Source organism: Gouania willdenowi, chromosome 18 (genome assembly GCF_900634775.1).
Source record: "Gouania willdenowi chromosome 18, fGouWil2.1, whole genome shotgun sequence".
Classification (NCBI taxonomy): Eukaryota; Metazoa; Chordata; class Actinopteri; order Blenniiformes; family Gobiesocidae; genus Gouania; species Gouania willdenowi.
This window is the reverse complement of record NC_041061.1, coordinates 16,020,920-16,038,131: the sequence shown is the minus strand read 5'-3', so window position 1 is coordinate 16,038,131 and position 17,212 is coordinate 16,020,920. Positions and strand designations below refer to the sequence as shown.

Sequence of the window (17,212 nt, the reverse complement as noted above, 5' to 3'; positions counted from 1 at the left end):
TTTGAGTGAAAACTTTGAGCAGTGGACAGTGAACAATATTGTTTTTGTTGTTTTTGTTCCCACCATATACTGACAGTAAAAAATAACTGAAGTAAACATGAATTGTTTTTTATTTGATTTATTGAGGTTATTTTTCATTGTCTTGTAATTATTTTTTTATTTATTTTATGCATTTGTAGAATGCTGTGGATATTATGTTGATGGTTAAAATATATGTAACCAATTGGTTAATAATAAATGGGTCAGTGTTTGCTGACTGTTGTTCTCGGTTTGAGTGACATCACTTGATCAAGCCTTTTCTACCATTCCACACTATCCAATAAGTAATAAAAGTATGTATGATTAGTGCTGATTTTGTGTCGGTATCGGCCAATACTCGAGGCTGCAATGTCGGTGTTGTATCGGGACATTCCCTGCTACCCACTACACCTTTCTTCTGCTCTCAGCTGCATTATATTTTAGCGTGCATAAATGTGTATATAAATCTAAAAGTATCTTCACTGATTTCAGGCTGAGGATTTGGTGCTTTGTGTCCCTGTTGCTTTCAGGCCTGTGGAAAAAGTATCCATTTCACAGCGTAACACTGTTGCTATTGTGTACGTACAGTATATTGTTTCAGTCTGAGTTTCCTCTGTGTGCCTCATTTGATGGTTTCAAAGCTTCCGTTTGTTCATTGACTCATAGCGGACTCCTGACCCAGTCGGTTCTGTTTCTTTGGAATAAACTTTTCAACTAAAGAGGACCATTTTTTATGTAACACACTTACTGCATTTTTAAAGTCTGTATAAAAACCTGTGTAACTGTGTATTGTTTAAATTCTAACATCAAAAATTCAAAACTGTTACTCATGCCACATTACTTGCATATAAAAGCACAGAATTATGGACACAAAATAAAGATTACACCTGTACAATACAATGAAATGTGTTGCCTGTATGTTTATTAAAGTGTGTTATAAATACAGATTAGCCTGATTTAGTGTACAAAGTGACAGATGCTTTTATATTACATTTTATTTTAACTTCAAAGTTTAAGTATATAGGATACAGCTATTTTATATTTATTGTGTGATGTGTTTTGAAAAAGAATATTAATATTATTTAAATATTAAAATACAATTTAATATGGGTTTTTTTTTTTATTTATTTATTTTAATTATTACTTATTACTAGACTTTTCAGGCGACCCCATTTTAATCCCGGGCAACCCCAAGGTTGAAAACACTGGCCTAGTTAATTTTTTGTCTGAGATTTTACACCCAACTCATTTATTTTCATATTGTACAGAAAAATCCAATTTTAAATAATTTTGAAAAAAAAATCCAAGAAACTACTAAACCAATCCCAAGGCTTCGAGATGCATGGATTCACAATAAAAACGATTCCTTTCAATGAGGTTCATATTATTTCAACAAATGTGTGTGTTAAACACAGCTAAACACAGGCTAAATCAATAATAAAGAATAAAGGTAAAATGTATAACATGCATAACTTGCGTGAAATGGTATAGATGATGTTTTATTAGAGGCATCATCTTCCCATTTATTTTTGCTAAACAAATATATATATATGAGTGTTTATTTATCTTTTTGTTGGTTTGGGTGCAGTGCTGGTGTGTGGCCGCTGTGTGGCAGTGTAGCGCCGTCGGACATGTGGAGCCTCTCTGCAGTCTCGGGTTTGTTGCGGTTAAAACATTTTATAAATGCTTTTATTGGTCTACACGGCGGTTGTAGTACATGGTGTACATTTATGATATTTTTGTTATATATTGTGTAAGATGTGTGTTTTTAAACAGGCCTGCATTGTAATTGTAATTGTAGCGCTTTGCTTTTAGATCCTTTCCATGCTAAATTCTTAATGTTGTTAAAACTGTACACTGAGTTTCAGTTATGTTTTTCACATCTTTGGTTCTAAATGTTTCGCTTTATAATCAATAATTAGCTTTTACTTGGCATTCCATTGACAGCTCAGACGCACCAGGTTCTCATTGTGTTTAATTAGACACTCGTTGCTGATTGGTTCCCTGTCCTGTCAGACTTTGATCAACCCGGAACTTCCACTCTGACTTGTCCATGCGCTGTTTTTAGGTATTTATTATATTTCTAAAATGGTCACATATTCCACAGGCCACACTACAGAGAACATTATGTGATTTATTCTGTCAGATCAATTAATCAGCCTTCATTTTCTTTCCTACACACAATTCACAAATTGGTGATGTGTGTACGGCTTCACTCATTAAAGCACTACTGTATTAATATTTGATCCTAATAGGCAGCATAAAAGCTTCCTGTCAGTCCTGTCAGCAGGTTTCTCATTCCCTAATGGTTCAAGAGGATGATTTTTATTTTATTTATTTTTTAACAATTGATTGTAGCTAAGGTCACCCACTTTTTCAAATGACATCAGACCATATAAGCATTTCTTTTTTACTTCAAAGATATTACTTCTGAAATGTACAATCCAAGTCCCCCCTTTGTCCGACTAGAACATCTGGCTCAGAATTCTGTGGAAAAAATAACTTCAAAGCATAATGATGGAATGAATAAGTGGTCCCACTCATTTTAAATAAGGCCGTGGCTATTGATACGGAAACGCATGAATAGACTGCCAGTCTGTTCATACGCAGCACCCCTCATTGGCCAGTTTTGGTGACGTGATAGGTGCACCACGTGACTTAAAGTTCTGTCAGTTTTATGTTATCTCATATTTATTTTTAGTTACCCCGCTAACCCTTTTATTTTAGCCTTAACCCTATCCCTAACCCATAAAATACCCTAAACAGTTTTTTTTTGTATATGCATTTTTAAAGATGGAATTTGCAGTTTTAAATATGTTGAAATGAAAAAATATATATGACAAAAGCGGGATTCGAACTCACTGCAGCGGAAGGAAGGATTCTTGAGTCGGGCGCCTCAGACCACTCGATTACTATTGATATGTTTCATTTAAATAATCTCATTTTGTGAATAAGTGGAATAATTAGTGTATTTAGTGCCAACTTAATGGATTTAATTCCATTGTTTTTTGTGTGTTTTTGTTGTCCTTTTTGTGTGTTTGTATTATTGAAATTATTCTCTCTCGGTGTGTGTGTGTTTTTTTTGTCATTTTGTATGTTTTTCTGTTATTTTTGTGTATTTTGTAGTGATCTTGTTTTGTGTGTTTTTCTCTCATTTAGTGTGTGTGTTGTTTTGTGTGGTGCTGGTAATAGTAAGTATTTTTCTCTCCTAGTGTGTTTTTGGTGTCATTTTGTGTATTTTGTTGTCATTTTGTGAGCTGCTGGTAATATTTAATTGGCAGTGGCTATCCGTACGGTTGCCGTATCAATATACCGACATTCTATCCTTATGCAGTGCCCCTATTTGGTCAGTTTAGGTCACGTGATAGGTCAGTCATTGGGTCATAGGTCGCGTGACGAAGACTAAACCTTACCCTAAACCTAACCCTATCCCTAAAAATTGTCACGATATTGAGTTATAACGCAACCTTAACCCTAAGACGCTACGTACTTCGGAAACCGTACCAATAGCGCCGAGGGTTGTCCGTACGTCTATTTAATATCGTTATCATTTTAACTACAATTAAACATTATAAAACCCTATAGTTTTAATGCTTTAATTTCTTAATTTTCCACTCTCTCTGTTTCTCAAGTGCCCCCTGTAGTGCCACCACGTACCCCCATTTGAGAAACACTGGCCTATATCATCCTCTTATACTTCCTTTACAAGTATTCCCTCTCACATCACACAATAGTCATGGCTTTCACACATATGAATGGTTGCTTAGTGAGATTAGCTTTGTGCTTTGTATAAAATGTGTTTTGTTTGTTGTCGTCACTGACTTTGATCTGACTGATTTGCCTTTTTTTAATTGGCTGTTAAACCCAATATTAGAATCTTATGAATACTGTCAGTGAGCGTCGGTGTATGATGTCTGAGTTAATTATGAACTGATTTATTTTAATATCATTATGTTTGTTTGGGTCTTGGTGTAATCGTATTGCTTCATAATTGGAAAACTTAGGAAGGTTCTGGTCTTTGATGTCGCCTTTCTGAGGAGGATTCTTTAATTTGAGGTGAAACGGCTCCAAGGAAGTCCTTCAGCACTTAAAAATGTTATTCATATAATGTTTTTTTTTTTTTTTTTTTTTTTTTTTGTGGATATATTGTTTGTTAAAGGTTTTTTATTCTGCTTTGTTTGCCAGGATGTTAAGGTTCGTTGCTATCCGTGGTGGGCTTGGACTGTTGGCTGTGAAGAGAGCATGTGTTCTCTCCCGATTCACTCACTCTGCCCCACAGAGCGAGTGCCGCTCCATCAAGAAAGTCATGGTCGCCAACCGAGGTAAGATTTCCAACAATTGCCTACAATTTTATCTCGCCGTTACCGAGTCGAAGGAAAACTAAATATAGTCTAGTACAGTTTTATGTAAACTATGAGGATGAAAAAACCCCACATATGTACACTTCTCCCAAGGCAAGGAGAGACTTTCTTAATTTTTAATGTCAGTCGCAAGTTTGTCTCGCCGCTTGCCAATATTTAAGTAATAATATGTGTGGGTGGCTGCACAATTTAGATATGTTTGTTTTAACCCAAAAGCAGTGTAATTCTGAAGATGAAATAAGCCAAAGTTGAGTTATTACCACAGTCTCCAACACTGAATTTGACTAAAAGGAGCTTTTAGGACTTCCATAAACGAGATTTAATTCAATAGTTGCACAAAGGTTGATCTTTTGGAAGCTGTATTGTAAAACGTTAAAGGTCCTATATCATGCCATTTTAAGACCTTCCAAAGTCAACTACAAACACATATGCTCAATATTTTAAGAAATATGACTTGTTTTTTTCAACCCAGAAATTGAGACGGTTCCTCTGGAGCGCTGCCTCTCCCCGTGTGAGTGCCTCCCGTTTCATGACGTAGCCCTAGAGCCCCGGCAGCATGGGCAACAGGCACGCCCACCAAACTTTGTAAACACATTTCTACAGCTGGAGGAGCATAGTTCTGTGGAGCCTTACGTTCTTGACTTGAGTTTGATACATGTGTCATAGACATAGTTTGGGAATCACTACCGCCCTGTCACCCCTACACGCATTAGCATAACAACAGTCGGTCAGGAGATTTGATAGCCAGTGTGAAGATGACAAACTCAAGCCTCATAACTGGTGCAGTTTTTATGTTTATCATGCATATACAGCCACACCCTCTCCTTTCCACGTACTGCTATCCCTTGTTCTGTTGGCACTTAAATGTTGGAAGCCGTCCAATCCTACAACTGAGTAAGGTGTTAGCGCTGTGAGCCACGACTCTGTAAGCATCAGCACGCTCGCCTCCCGGAAGTCCTTCTCATGCCGGGTTAGCACCGCGAGCTTGTCGAGCTTATTGGAGATGGCTCTAACATTCCCCATTATGACGGACGGGAGGACAGGCTGATATTTTCTCCTCCTTGCTCGGCACTTTGCCCCCACGCTGCATCCCCGTTGTTTCCTTCTCAGTTCTCGGGGTCGTGGGGTCTCGCTGCTTAGGCTGGTGTAGCATTAGCATGGAGTGCTAACAGCTGATCTCAGGTGTAAACAGTGGGACCGTGGCTCTGAGCAGTAACTCCCATCACGATTGCGAAGATTGCAGACAGCAGCAGCAAAAAAAATAGTGCAGACATAAAAAATATTGGTAAATAGGGATGTAACGATTCACTCAACTATAAAATACTGTATTATTTTCCTTTTATTTTTCATTGTCAAAAGAATCCCTTGATAAACTATTCAAAACAATGCAATTTAACTAAAAATAAATCTTGAATGAAATAAATAAAGGAATAATACAAATGAAAATGAAGCCTATTAATTTAAATTCTGGTTCTATAATAAACAATGCAAAACTGCATAATAGTTCTTTTTCTTTTTAAAAGTGCAACTGAAAATGTATTTTGTGCCTTAACAATTGGACTTTAAAAAAAAAAAAAACCGTGATTACACTGATTTACGTCATATTTGTTTGGACCAGCAGAGGGCGCTGGTAACACAGTGGTCGGTTGTCATGCAGAAATTCTTGCAGTGAAGAAGAGAAGCTATGCTAGCAGACAGAGCTAATAGAAAAACGTGACTTTTACAGATATTCAAGTAATATTACAAATATTCTTTCGGTGCTAAAGGGGTAATTAATCATTTATTAACATATTTAAGAGTAGAAGGCGGCCAGAAAGAAAGTATTAGCACACTCCGCCCGCCGCCTACACTTGTGGATAGCACCCTCTGATGGTTAAAAAAAGTACTGCGATTCAATTTTCAGAAAATCGATATCAACCGTGATACCTATAAATCGATTTTTAACTGCCTTACGATTAATCGTTACATCCCTATTGGTAAACATGGTAAAAAGATGTGAGCTGGAGTTGCTGAAACCACTTCCGGCAAGTAGACTCTTCTTTAGGAAGATTGAAAAATATCTGAGGACTTTCGCAGCCTAACACACATTTTCGCTTACCAGACATCATCGTTTGGTACAAAACAAAGACCGATTGTTTTCCCTGTGCAGACTGGATAAGAATGGATAAGAAAGGAAACAATTACCATCAAAAAAGAAAGATGTTCTTTGGCCGCCAGCGTGCCTTTAGATCCGAGAGAGTGGGCATGTATGTTCACTGTGGAGGCGCGGCTCAGACTTAGTGACATCAGTTTGGGAGAGACCGCTCGTTTTTCAGAAGAGGGCGGAGAATCAGCTCAAAGAGCAGGATTAGTGAGGATTTCTTGCAGATGCAGGAAGGAATCCCGATAATACTTTGGGGGTGTTTTTGATATTTTATTAACATTGTAAGAATGTTAAAAGCTCAAAAAAGTTGATTTAGAATGATAGGACCTTTAAAGCAGGCTTTTTGTATTTGCTTGAATTTGTTCAACTTTACTTTACCTTTTCATTTATTATCCCCCGCCACCAAATGTGGAAGGGGGTATAGGTTTCAGCTCCGTTCGTTCGTCTGTCTGAGTTAAAGGGGACAGTGTTTCTGTGTGTGTGGCTTCAGGGTATCAATACTATGATAGAGTTAAAAAATGAGAAGCGTGCAATTATTGTTTTCCGGAGTTGTTGCCCTTGTTCTGTTTTTTTTTACTCTGTTTGAGGTATCTTCAAAGGAGAAAACTTTTCTTAGAAACCGTTTAAGATAGGATAACCAAATTTTGGTGTGTGGCTTCAGGGTATCAATACCTTGATGGAGTTCAAAAATGAGAAGTGCGCAATTATTTCTTCTGCCCTTGTGCTGTTTTTTTTACTCTGTTAAAGGTATCTTCAAAGGGGACAGCTTTTCTTAGAAAATGTTTAAGGTAGTTAGTAATTTTATATTCTGATGTGATAATATTTTCTTATGAATACATCTAAGTTAGCTTTAGGACATTCAGGAAAAGGTTATTAATTATAATGACTGTTGATGACTGTTTTTTTCTTATAAATGGTAATCGTTGGTTTAGATAACACTCAAGGTAGATTCCATTTTGTACTTTTTTTTTTTATAGCTTCTCTTTACTGAGGCTCCAACATTCAACATCACAATTGAGTTCAATATCAATAACAGACCACTTTTTTCTAAACAGGCTTTAAGCAGACATACAAAAGTCAAGTAAAAAAAAAAAAAGAGAGAACTAAACATACACACCACCAGCTTGGCATAATGGTATCCAGGTTGCTAGTATTTCCCGTAGTCATTACCATGTTGTCAATCAGATAAAACATAAGTCAGTACATCAGGGTCCACTTTCTCCTAGACAGGTTGCCATATCTTGATAAATCCCTTTACTTTGTCATTTTGTACATTTTGATAATGTTTGTTTTTTAAACATCAACAGCAACACTGTTTTCAGTTAAAAAAGAGGCAATATTACAATGCAAAGTAATGACAATGAATATTTTGTGTACTTGTCTGTCGGTTTTTGTCCTACATGACAAGACTAACATGAGAAAAACCTACATTGAACAGACGTCAGAGCCTTGACGAAAGGTAAAAAAACCTCACAGCTTGAAGGTACAAATCTGAAAGTGATGCAAAAAACAATGGTGATACATTCATCACTTATAATCAAAATGTAGAGATGGGAAGGTCTATTTTACTTGTAATTGCATATTGAAACTGAATTAGGACTTATGATTTTGCCTCTTGTAATACAGTATTCTTACATTACACAAAGCAGCTACCCCCCAATATTTTTTTAATGAAAGAAAACCGTTGTGTATGCCTCATAGATCAGAGATGGGCAACCTTTATCACATTTTTTTTTATGAGAAAAATCTGTAAACTTTTTTTTAAATAAAAGCTAAAGCAGGCTCATGTGCTTGGTCTTGTGTGTATGTATGTATATATATATATATATGTATATGTATATATATATGCACACATACATACATACTCGCTCCTCTATACTTTAGTTGTCAATGTCCTTGTAATCACTGGAGCTACTGCTGTTTATGCTAATAGCTTTTAAGAATGTATGCAATTACTGTCAGGCACCTTTAGAGTGTATGAGTGACAAATAAATGAATTTCCTGCATTTCGTTCAAATGGCTTTTAGAGCCCTCCATTATATATGGTCTCATGGACGCATTTAAAATGCCTGATTTGGCTCGTTGTTGTATTATTTCTGTTTGATTGGCACGTTTTTTTTTTTTTTTTTTAATTATTGTTATTTTGTACACTTTTAGATGGGGAATCATGTGGTGCTTCATGTTATCCACATATGTACATGTTTCATGTCTCCGATAAAGGCTCATTTTTTTTTATCAGCCTTAAACCAACAGTTTGAATTTAATCAGCAGGGATCTCTGATGGGACATCTGCCACACATACTCGTATACTGGTACATGCATACTGAGGAGCTTTCTGTCAATCTGTCTGCCTCGCATCGACGTGACATGGTATCAACACCACATTAGATCACAGTCCTCACACTGGAGTGCACCGGACCATGTCTGGCTGCAGTGTGTGAGCGTGCACGTGTCCATGAGGCTCAGCACGTCATATCTTATCAGACCAGATTCCGGTTGAGTAAGCTTATCTCCTATCTGCTCAATAATAATATTCTCTTTATTTCCTGCTGCACTCTCTATCTGTCTCACCTTCTCCTCCTCCTCTCGTCTTTTCAACCTCACTCTATTGCAGCACTGTCAGATTTGATTTTCCACTAAGCTACTTGCTATCTTCCTCTTTGCCCTTTATGACTTTCCTTTCCTTCATTTCTATTTTGTTCTCCACTGGTTTAGGGCCTCATTTTTCACCTACTGGTCACTTAGGTAAACTTAGTTTGTAGTTTGGCTCAAATTTGTGGAAACACCTCTTTCAGCCCCTTCTCTCATTGGTGATTTCAAGCTGTAATACATTTTCCTTTCCTTTCTTCTCTCTACAGGCACACTATTGTTCTCTGCATTTCATTGATCTTTCCAGTACTTATTCTTTCCAATACCTTTTTTCTTTTTAAGCTGCACATAAGCTTGAGTTTTGTCTTTCTCCTCAGCTGTATCATCACATCTGTTCCAAAGGGTTTTTTGTGGAATAGAGTTAAGGCTACCTTATTGGATTACTGCTGGAGACCAGGACTCAAGGCCACCAAAATTGTGCTGGCCTGAAACGAAAACAAATTGCTTATTATCATTGGCTTCCCATAGCCAGCCAGTATAGGCTGACTCATCTATTCACTAAGATGTTTGTATAGAAATGATGCTCCGTCCCCCCCGCCTCCTCTCCCCCACCGCCACCTGGAACTTTGTTTTCTGAACCAGCTCTACCCAAAGTCGTCACACGCCATCAGAATGAAGCAAAGGGATTATATTTCAAGGCCTTCGTTGGCCCATCGTCCACTCTCCCTCCCTGCAGGCTGCAGGAATGGTGAATGTGCTGCCCACAAGAGGCTGCACACACGCGCCCCCCAGCGGCTGGCTGAAATTCTTCCCTTTTCGCCACCCCAAACCCTCAACACCCCACACTGGGCTCCATAAAGGAGTATGGGACCTGCTTTTTTCCTCCTCTTCTTACCTCGTGTTTTCCACTCTCATCTAAGATACGGGGAGCTGCCTTATGGCCTGTTCCTGTACTCCCATGTTATATGTGATTGTCTTTTCATGTTTCTTGGATGGGATGTAACTGAAACTGAATAGCCCCACGGTGATGAATAAAGTATTCTGAATCTGAATAAAGAGATAAAAAACTGAGTGACATTATTTAATTTCAAAAAGAAAATGTTGGGCATATAATCATTTTTGCTTCTGCCTTTTTCAGTTTTGTTCTACATTTTTAAATTGTGATTTATGTTAAATATTTTTTTTTTTGATACTGATACAAACAAATAAACTGAAACATCTGGACCAGAAATGACATAACATCAAGGTCTAAACCTGAAACTGGTTTAAAATTCATACAGACCTGACATCATAGGTACATATTGTCATCTTAGGTGATTGACATTAAACTAGCAACTAAGACAATGTTAGCTGTCAACTAAAGGGGAGAAGACCTTGGTTTTTGATTGGTTTAGCAGGTAGGGTTGGGGTCAATTACATTTTTCAATTACAATTACTTTTTCAATTACCCATGTTTAATTACAACTCAATTATGATTACCATGACTGGCATTTTTTACAAATTACAATTGAAATGATTATTTTTCTTCTGTAAGTCAATTACAGTTATGTTTTTTATTAAAGTTCAAATTCAATTAATCACAATTACAAGTCTTTAATAAATAATTCCATAAAACTTAACCTTCCTCACGTGCTAGCTTTCTGTTAGCATCTCTTAGGATAATGGGCCGGTTTTGACCCATGTCTTAAATCAGCTGTAAAATACACTCAAACATATCTATAATCCAGTTTGTTTTTCATCTCTTGGTTACCTTGTTGTTAGGCTTCCTAATCAATGAAAATATTGGTATTCATATTTTTGGTGTGGGTGCCTGGCCCTTTTTTGCCAATACGCCCCTTGATTTTAATTTTGTTTTATCAAAGGTGAAATAATACTACAAAGAACTTATAGGTAAACTTGGTATGAAACATATTTTAATAAATGTTTACATGTGTGTAAGCCATAGAAATGTAACCTGGTTCCCCAGTTTTGGGTTTAAATAAATTATAATTGACAGTTTTTTATAGAATTTGCATAAGTACAATTGGTTATTTATCTGAACTCAATATCAATTAAATCACTATTTTAACAGCAACAGATAATTATGCTGTAACTGTAATATCAATTACGCAATTACTCCTAGCACTCCTGTGAATAAGGAATAGAACGTTTTGTACGTTTTTGCTTTCTGACGTCTGCATCTCTATCAATTTAAAAAAAAAGGTTTTCTTTTTATTCGTCTCTATGACACTTCATGTTTCATTCCTTATGATGCAAAGAAAGAATTCTGATATGACACACACCCACTAGAATGACAAAGAAAAAGCAAACACTTGATATTTTATTGAATATAAGGCGTAGGAGTAAAAAAAAAAAAAGTCTTTACATTTATTACTTTTTATATTTTCCAATGTCTTCCAGGTGAGATCGCCATCCGTGTTTTCCGAGCCTGCACCGAACTGGGGATTCGAACTGTGGCCGTTTATTCTGAACAGGACACTGGGCAGATGCACAGGTATACACACTTGACTGACAATTTACCCATGATGGTGCTTACAGTAACCACAGTTAAACATTGGGTGCGCCAAACCAATCGACTGCCATAGCTTGATGACTTCTAAAAAGAACGTAATCATTTTATTACAGTGAATGGCATTTAAAGGAATCACGAGGGCACTTTAGAGCAGCTCTTTGTTTTCGTACTTTGCAGTAAAGGTTCACGGGAGTGCAATTGTAATGACATTACAAACATTCAGGTAATCACTGTGATTCACTCACAAGTGCCAACCTTGTTTCACAGCTGTCTTTAACAGCTTGTCCATGTTGTTGGATATGTTTCTGCCAAACTTTGCTTTTACTTCTCTATCCTAATCTTAGTGTTTTTTATATTATCTTTTCTTCACACATTGGTCTCGTTGTGAAGGATTGTGATAATTAACACAACTAGTGTTAATTTGTTTGACAGTCTCTGTATCTGTGTTTTTGCACTCTCACTTCCATCCTGCTATGTAATCCTTTGTTTTTAAAACAGGCAGAAAGCTGATGAGGCGTACCTGATTGGGAAAGGCCTTCCACCTGTTGCAGCGTACCTACACATCCCTGACATCATCAGCGTGGCCAAGGTAGAGTGTCTTTACCTTTAACATTTTAGTAGATTTGGTTTGCTAATATTACATCTGTTCATTTAAAATAATATGTTTCACTGTACAGATTCTCTGATGAATATTAAGCCACATTTTTAGAGAATATTGCAAATTGACGATAGAGGGATCGTCTTCTGATCGGGAGGTTGTGGGTTTGATTCCGAGGCTATTCCTGTTTGTGTCGAAGCGTCTTTGGACTAGATCAGAGATGGGCAGCTTCTATCACAGCGGTGGCCACAAAAATGTTTGTTTGATTGAAGGGCCATATTATGTACGTTCATATCAGCATTTAGAATATGGACCAATCTGAGCATTATTACAGGAAAGAACAAAGTTTTTAGAGTGATTTTTTTTTTCTTCTTCTTCTCGTTCTATGTATGTTTTGCTTGTTATCAGTCTTTTGTGCATTTTTGTTGTCCTTTGGTGTATTTTTCCTGCAAAATGTATATCTTTTGGAGTCATTTTTTGTGATTTTCTTGTCTTTTTGTGTACTTCTGTCATTTTCTGCATCTTTGTGTATTTTTGTTTTCTTTTTTAGGGTAATTTTGTTTTTCTTGTCTTTTTGTGTACTTTTTTGAGTAATTTTGTGCAATTTTGTTGTCCGTTTTTGTATTTTTCCTGTAAAGTGTATCATTTGGAGTCATTTTGTGTTTTTTTGGTGTCATTTTTTGTGTTTTTCTTGTCTTTTTGTGTACTTTTGTAATTTTCTGTAATTTTGTAGTTTTTTTTGTCATTTTGTGTATTTTTGTTGTCGTTGCATGTTATTTGGAGTAATGTTGCATATTTTGTAATAGTTCTGTGTGTTTCTGGAGTATTTTCTGTTTTTCTTTAGTCTTTCACTATATTTTTCTGTAATTTTGTAATTTTCTTTAGCATATTCTATTGTATTTTTGCTGTTTGGTGTGTTTTTCTGTCATTCCGTGTCTGTTAATTGTCGTTTTGCTTGTTATGAGTCATTTTGTGAAACTTTGTTGTCCTTTTTTTTGTATCTATCCTGTAAAATGTATGTCTTTTGGAGTCATGTTGTTTGTGTTGTCATTTTGCGGGTTTTATTTTTTGGAGTCATTTTTTGTGTACTTTTGTCATCAGGTGGTAACGTCTGGACTAGACTGTGAACCTTAAGTTTGTCCCAATGGTAGATTAGCACCCTGCATGTGAATGTGAATGATATTCTGAAGCGCTCTGGGACTACTCAGGTGCTAATTAAGTGCTGCCTTTATAAATGAAGTCCATTTACTATGTAATATATTGGAATGCAAATAAAGGAGCTGCCCAGTAGTGAAATGAACAGTCGAGCATTTGTTGCATGAAGTCGATCCAGTCCCAGCTTTGGTGCAGCAGGCGGATCGACCTGGTCCGTCTATTATGGTGGATGCTGCAGTCTGCCATGAAGGAGCTAGTTAGTGCTCCCACAGTGTCAGGCAGGGGGTGACAGAGGTTGTTCATGATGGATCTCAGCTTGGCTAAGATCTATTTCTCACCCACCTACTCAGTAGACTCCAGGGGCCACTGCAGGACAGAGCTGGCCTACAAAACAAAACACACCACACCATTCCTCTGTATTTGAGAGCAGCAGAAATTCAGAAGTGTATATTTGCAATATTACATTACCAATATCTTTACTATATTTTTTAGTTTGTGATGCATTAGAGCAGTGGTTCCCAACCTTTTTCTTGTCATGACCCCATTTTTATGTCAAATTTCTGTTTTTTTTTTTTTAAATCGTGTGTTATACTGTAACAAATACATAGTCGTAAGGATTAGCGCACAATAGTCCAATCCAATCTAGTTTATTTATAGAGCACATTTAACAACAAACAAGTTTTATTGACAATATCCCCCACTCACATATTTTTATACTGCATTTTATTTGAACTAGATTTATATTTGAGAAAGTGAAAGTATAGAAATACAGTTGTTTAAGATTGTGAGGTGTTTTAATTTGAGCTTTCTTCCTCTTCCTGCACTGTATATCTATTTCTGTGATATTATGTATTGTTTTTTTTAATTGTGCAATATATATATATATATATATATATGTGTGTGTTTAATATAATTTTAATGTGTATTTTTTTAATTTTATTAATTATTATTAGCAGGCGACACCATATGGGGTCCCACCCCAAAGGTTAAAAACCCTGCTCTATGGATACCACTGCAATTAAAAAAAAGTAACATAATTTGAGTTAGTGCTTTATTTCAATTTTATTATTACTAGACATATCAGGCGACCCCACGTGGGTTCACGACCTCAAGGTTGAAAAAGCCCTGCATTAGAGGCTCTGATAATTAGTTATACTTTCCTATTTTGTTTGACCTGCTGGTTAAACCTTAATCCTGAACAACATTGATTATCTGTAGATGAGTTGTTACCATTACTGTGTTTCTTTACGTTGTTCCATTACATGCTAGTTCCCCCCTGAGCGTTGATGTTAAGGGTTAGTGTTGATTGGCTGATTCTACTGACCAAATACAATCTGCCTTTCAGTGTTTAGCAGAGATGAAGAGTAAATAGACATTCTTTGTTCTCCATAAACACACACCTGCTGTCCTCTTAGTCTGTCCTTCTTTCAGTTGTCCATTACTATTCTCATTCCACTATCATTTCTTCCTCCCTGTGCTCATTTCTTCTCTCCATACACTTCCGTCTTTTTCTCACCTGCGTTGTCATCATATTTCTGCGATGTTCAGCTTTGCTACTGAGTCTCCTCAGGCTTAGAATTTTCTGCATGCACATGTAGTAACTCTGCCAAGTCGGGGGGACTTTGCCATTCACCTCATTTCTCAAAATCACTGTCTATCTGTGTGTGTGTGCGCGTGTGTGTGTGCTCCAGTTCTTCTTTACATTCAGACTATGTTTTGCCCACTGTTCACTATGTGACCAAAATAATTATCCACTGCTGGATGTAAAATGTGTGCCTGTGCATGTGTTGATCCACGTTTGTTACCAAGAAAACACACTTTTTGTGTGTGTGTGTGTGTGTGTGTGTGTGTGTGTGTGTGTGCATGCCTGTGTATCTCCAAGTTTTGCTGCAATCGCCAGCTCCCTTAACAACAGGACAGCCCATAATTATTGTCCGTCTCATATCCAAGAGCAGATGGCACATGCTGATCCTGAGATAGCTCTATCTGTCATCCTCTTCAGCTCATGTGCATTTGCCTGTGTGTGTGTGTGTGTGTGTGTGTGTGTGTGTGTGTGTGTGTGTGTGTGTGTGTGTGTGTGTGTGTGTGTGTGTGTGTGTGTGTGTGTGTGTGTGTGTGTGTGCGTGTGCGTGCGTGCGTGCGTGTGTGTGTTACATTCCCCAGACTCTCTAAAATATTGGCACCTTTTAACTCAGACGTTGAGAAGGACTCAAGTGGAATGCATTGTTGGCTCAGTCGCCTTGTAATTAACACATGTTCATATCCTGTTCCATCTGCATATTTTTAAGAAATCTCATGTTCTTCCTCGAGGCAAGGGGTTCTCAACCTCGGGGTCAAGACCCCATTTGGGGTCGCGAGACACTGGGAGGGAATTGCCAGATGCCTTCAAGAAACTAAGATAATTTTTTTGAACAATTTGAGCCATTTTCTGCTTTTTTTTTTCTCTTTTTCTGCAACTACAACAAACTTGCCATATTTTAACCAATTTTCATCACTTTTTCTTGCCATATTTCTGCTTTTTATACATTTTTACATTTTTCTTTATACATTTTTGCTATATGAGTCCCATTTCTACCACTTCCCCATCAAATTTTAATGGCATTTCTGCACATTTCTTTCACTTTCAAGATATTTTCAGCACTTATAAACCCTTTCCACCACTTTTCCTTCCTATTGTCTCATATGTTGACCCTTTATTGTCACTTTAAACCTCTTTTCACCATATTTCATGCTTATTTTTTGCCAATTTAACCATATTTGTGATTTGTCATGCCCATTATTTGTCATTTTAAACTCATTGTTCCAATTTTGACACCTTGAACCTTTTTTACCACTTTTTCTCTCTGTTTTTGGTCATACTAATTTGCAAATTTTAACCAATTTCTGGGGTTTTAAGTGCGTGACAAGCAAATTCATCAATTTTCTTCTAAACACATTAAATAGGTCATAAATATATTTCCTTAAAATGTGTAAAAAGCCATTCAACTATTTAGAAGTTAATTGTGGAGCTAGGCTTCACAAACTGTATTTCACATTTCTGTGTTAAGGATTTAATGAAATCATAGCCGTGTTACGTATCGGAGCCATCATTAGCACAAACCCCACCCTGCTGCTGAAGCATATAAATCCATCCCCGGCTTGCATTCTCCCGTCCAGCCGACAGCAGTCCTAAACGGGTAGGGCTGGGTCCGTTTGACGAGGCTGCTAGCGCTAGCTTCCATTGTTACTGTAGGTTACTTCCTCAAACAGTACACGGAGGCGGCGCCTTCCTGTGTGTGGGCGAGATTCCAGCACCTCTAACTGACACACCCCCAGCGTTTCAGAGCAGAGAAAAGTGCTTGTATTTCCATGATTTTGAGACCTAATTTTATATGCTTTGCGATTTTTTCCATCTTTCAAATTTGGCTCAGTGTTCAATGACACATGTTTGTGTGGTGTGTCAAACTCATAACACAAATTTATTTCTGCTTTACACGGACTTTAAAATTCCATTTCACTCCCTTTTTCACAATTTTTGGTAACTTTTAACCCATTTTATTTCTGATTTAAACAAGGATTTACATCTTTAAGATGACTATGATAGATAGTCATAGTGGATATTTTTCAGGTAAATAAATAAATGTGATTATCACAGATTCATAGAACAATGGACCATCATTTTACTGACTTTATGGATGGACCCCAAAAATCTCCGCTTTATTCCTCCTTATAGATGACCCTGTCTCCACATGACTGTTCTTCAATGTTCATGTCTGTGTTCAACCACCTTTAGGTACAGTGGGGGGGTCCCTGGTCTCTGGTACCTTTATTTTGGGGGTTGCGGGCTGAAAAGGTTG

General features: G+C 37.0%; 1 protein-coding gene across 1 annotated transcript in view; it reads left to right on the top strand.

Annotated features, from left to right (window-relative positions):
• pcxb (pyruvate carboxylase b) overlaps window positions 1–17,212 on the top strand; it is a 341,179-nt gene that overhangs the window by 18,465 nt on the left and 305,502 nt on the right. Inside the window, exons 2-4 of the mRNA XM_028475285.1 lie at window positions 4,204–4,340; window positions 11,512–11,605; window positions 12,122–12,212. Of these exons, the coding sequence (XP_028331086.1) occupies window positions 4,204–4,340; window positions 11,512–11,605; window positions 12,122–12,212 (322 nt within the window). The remainder of the gene's footprint in view (window positions 1–4,203; window positions 4,341–11,511; window positions 11,606–12,121; window positions 12,213–17,212) is intronic.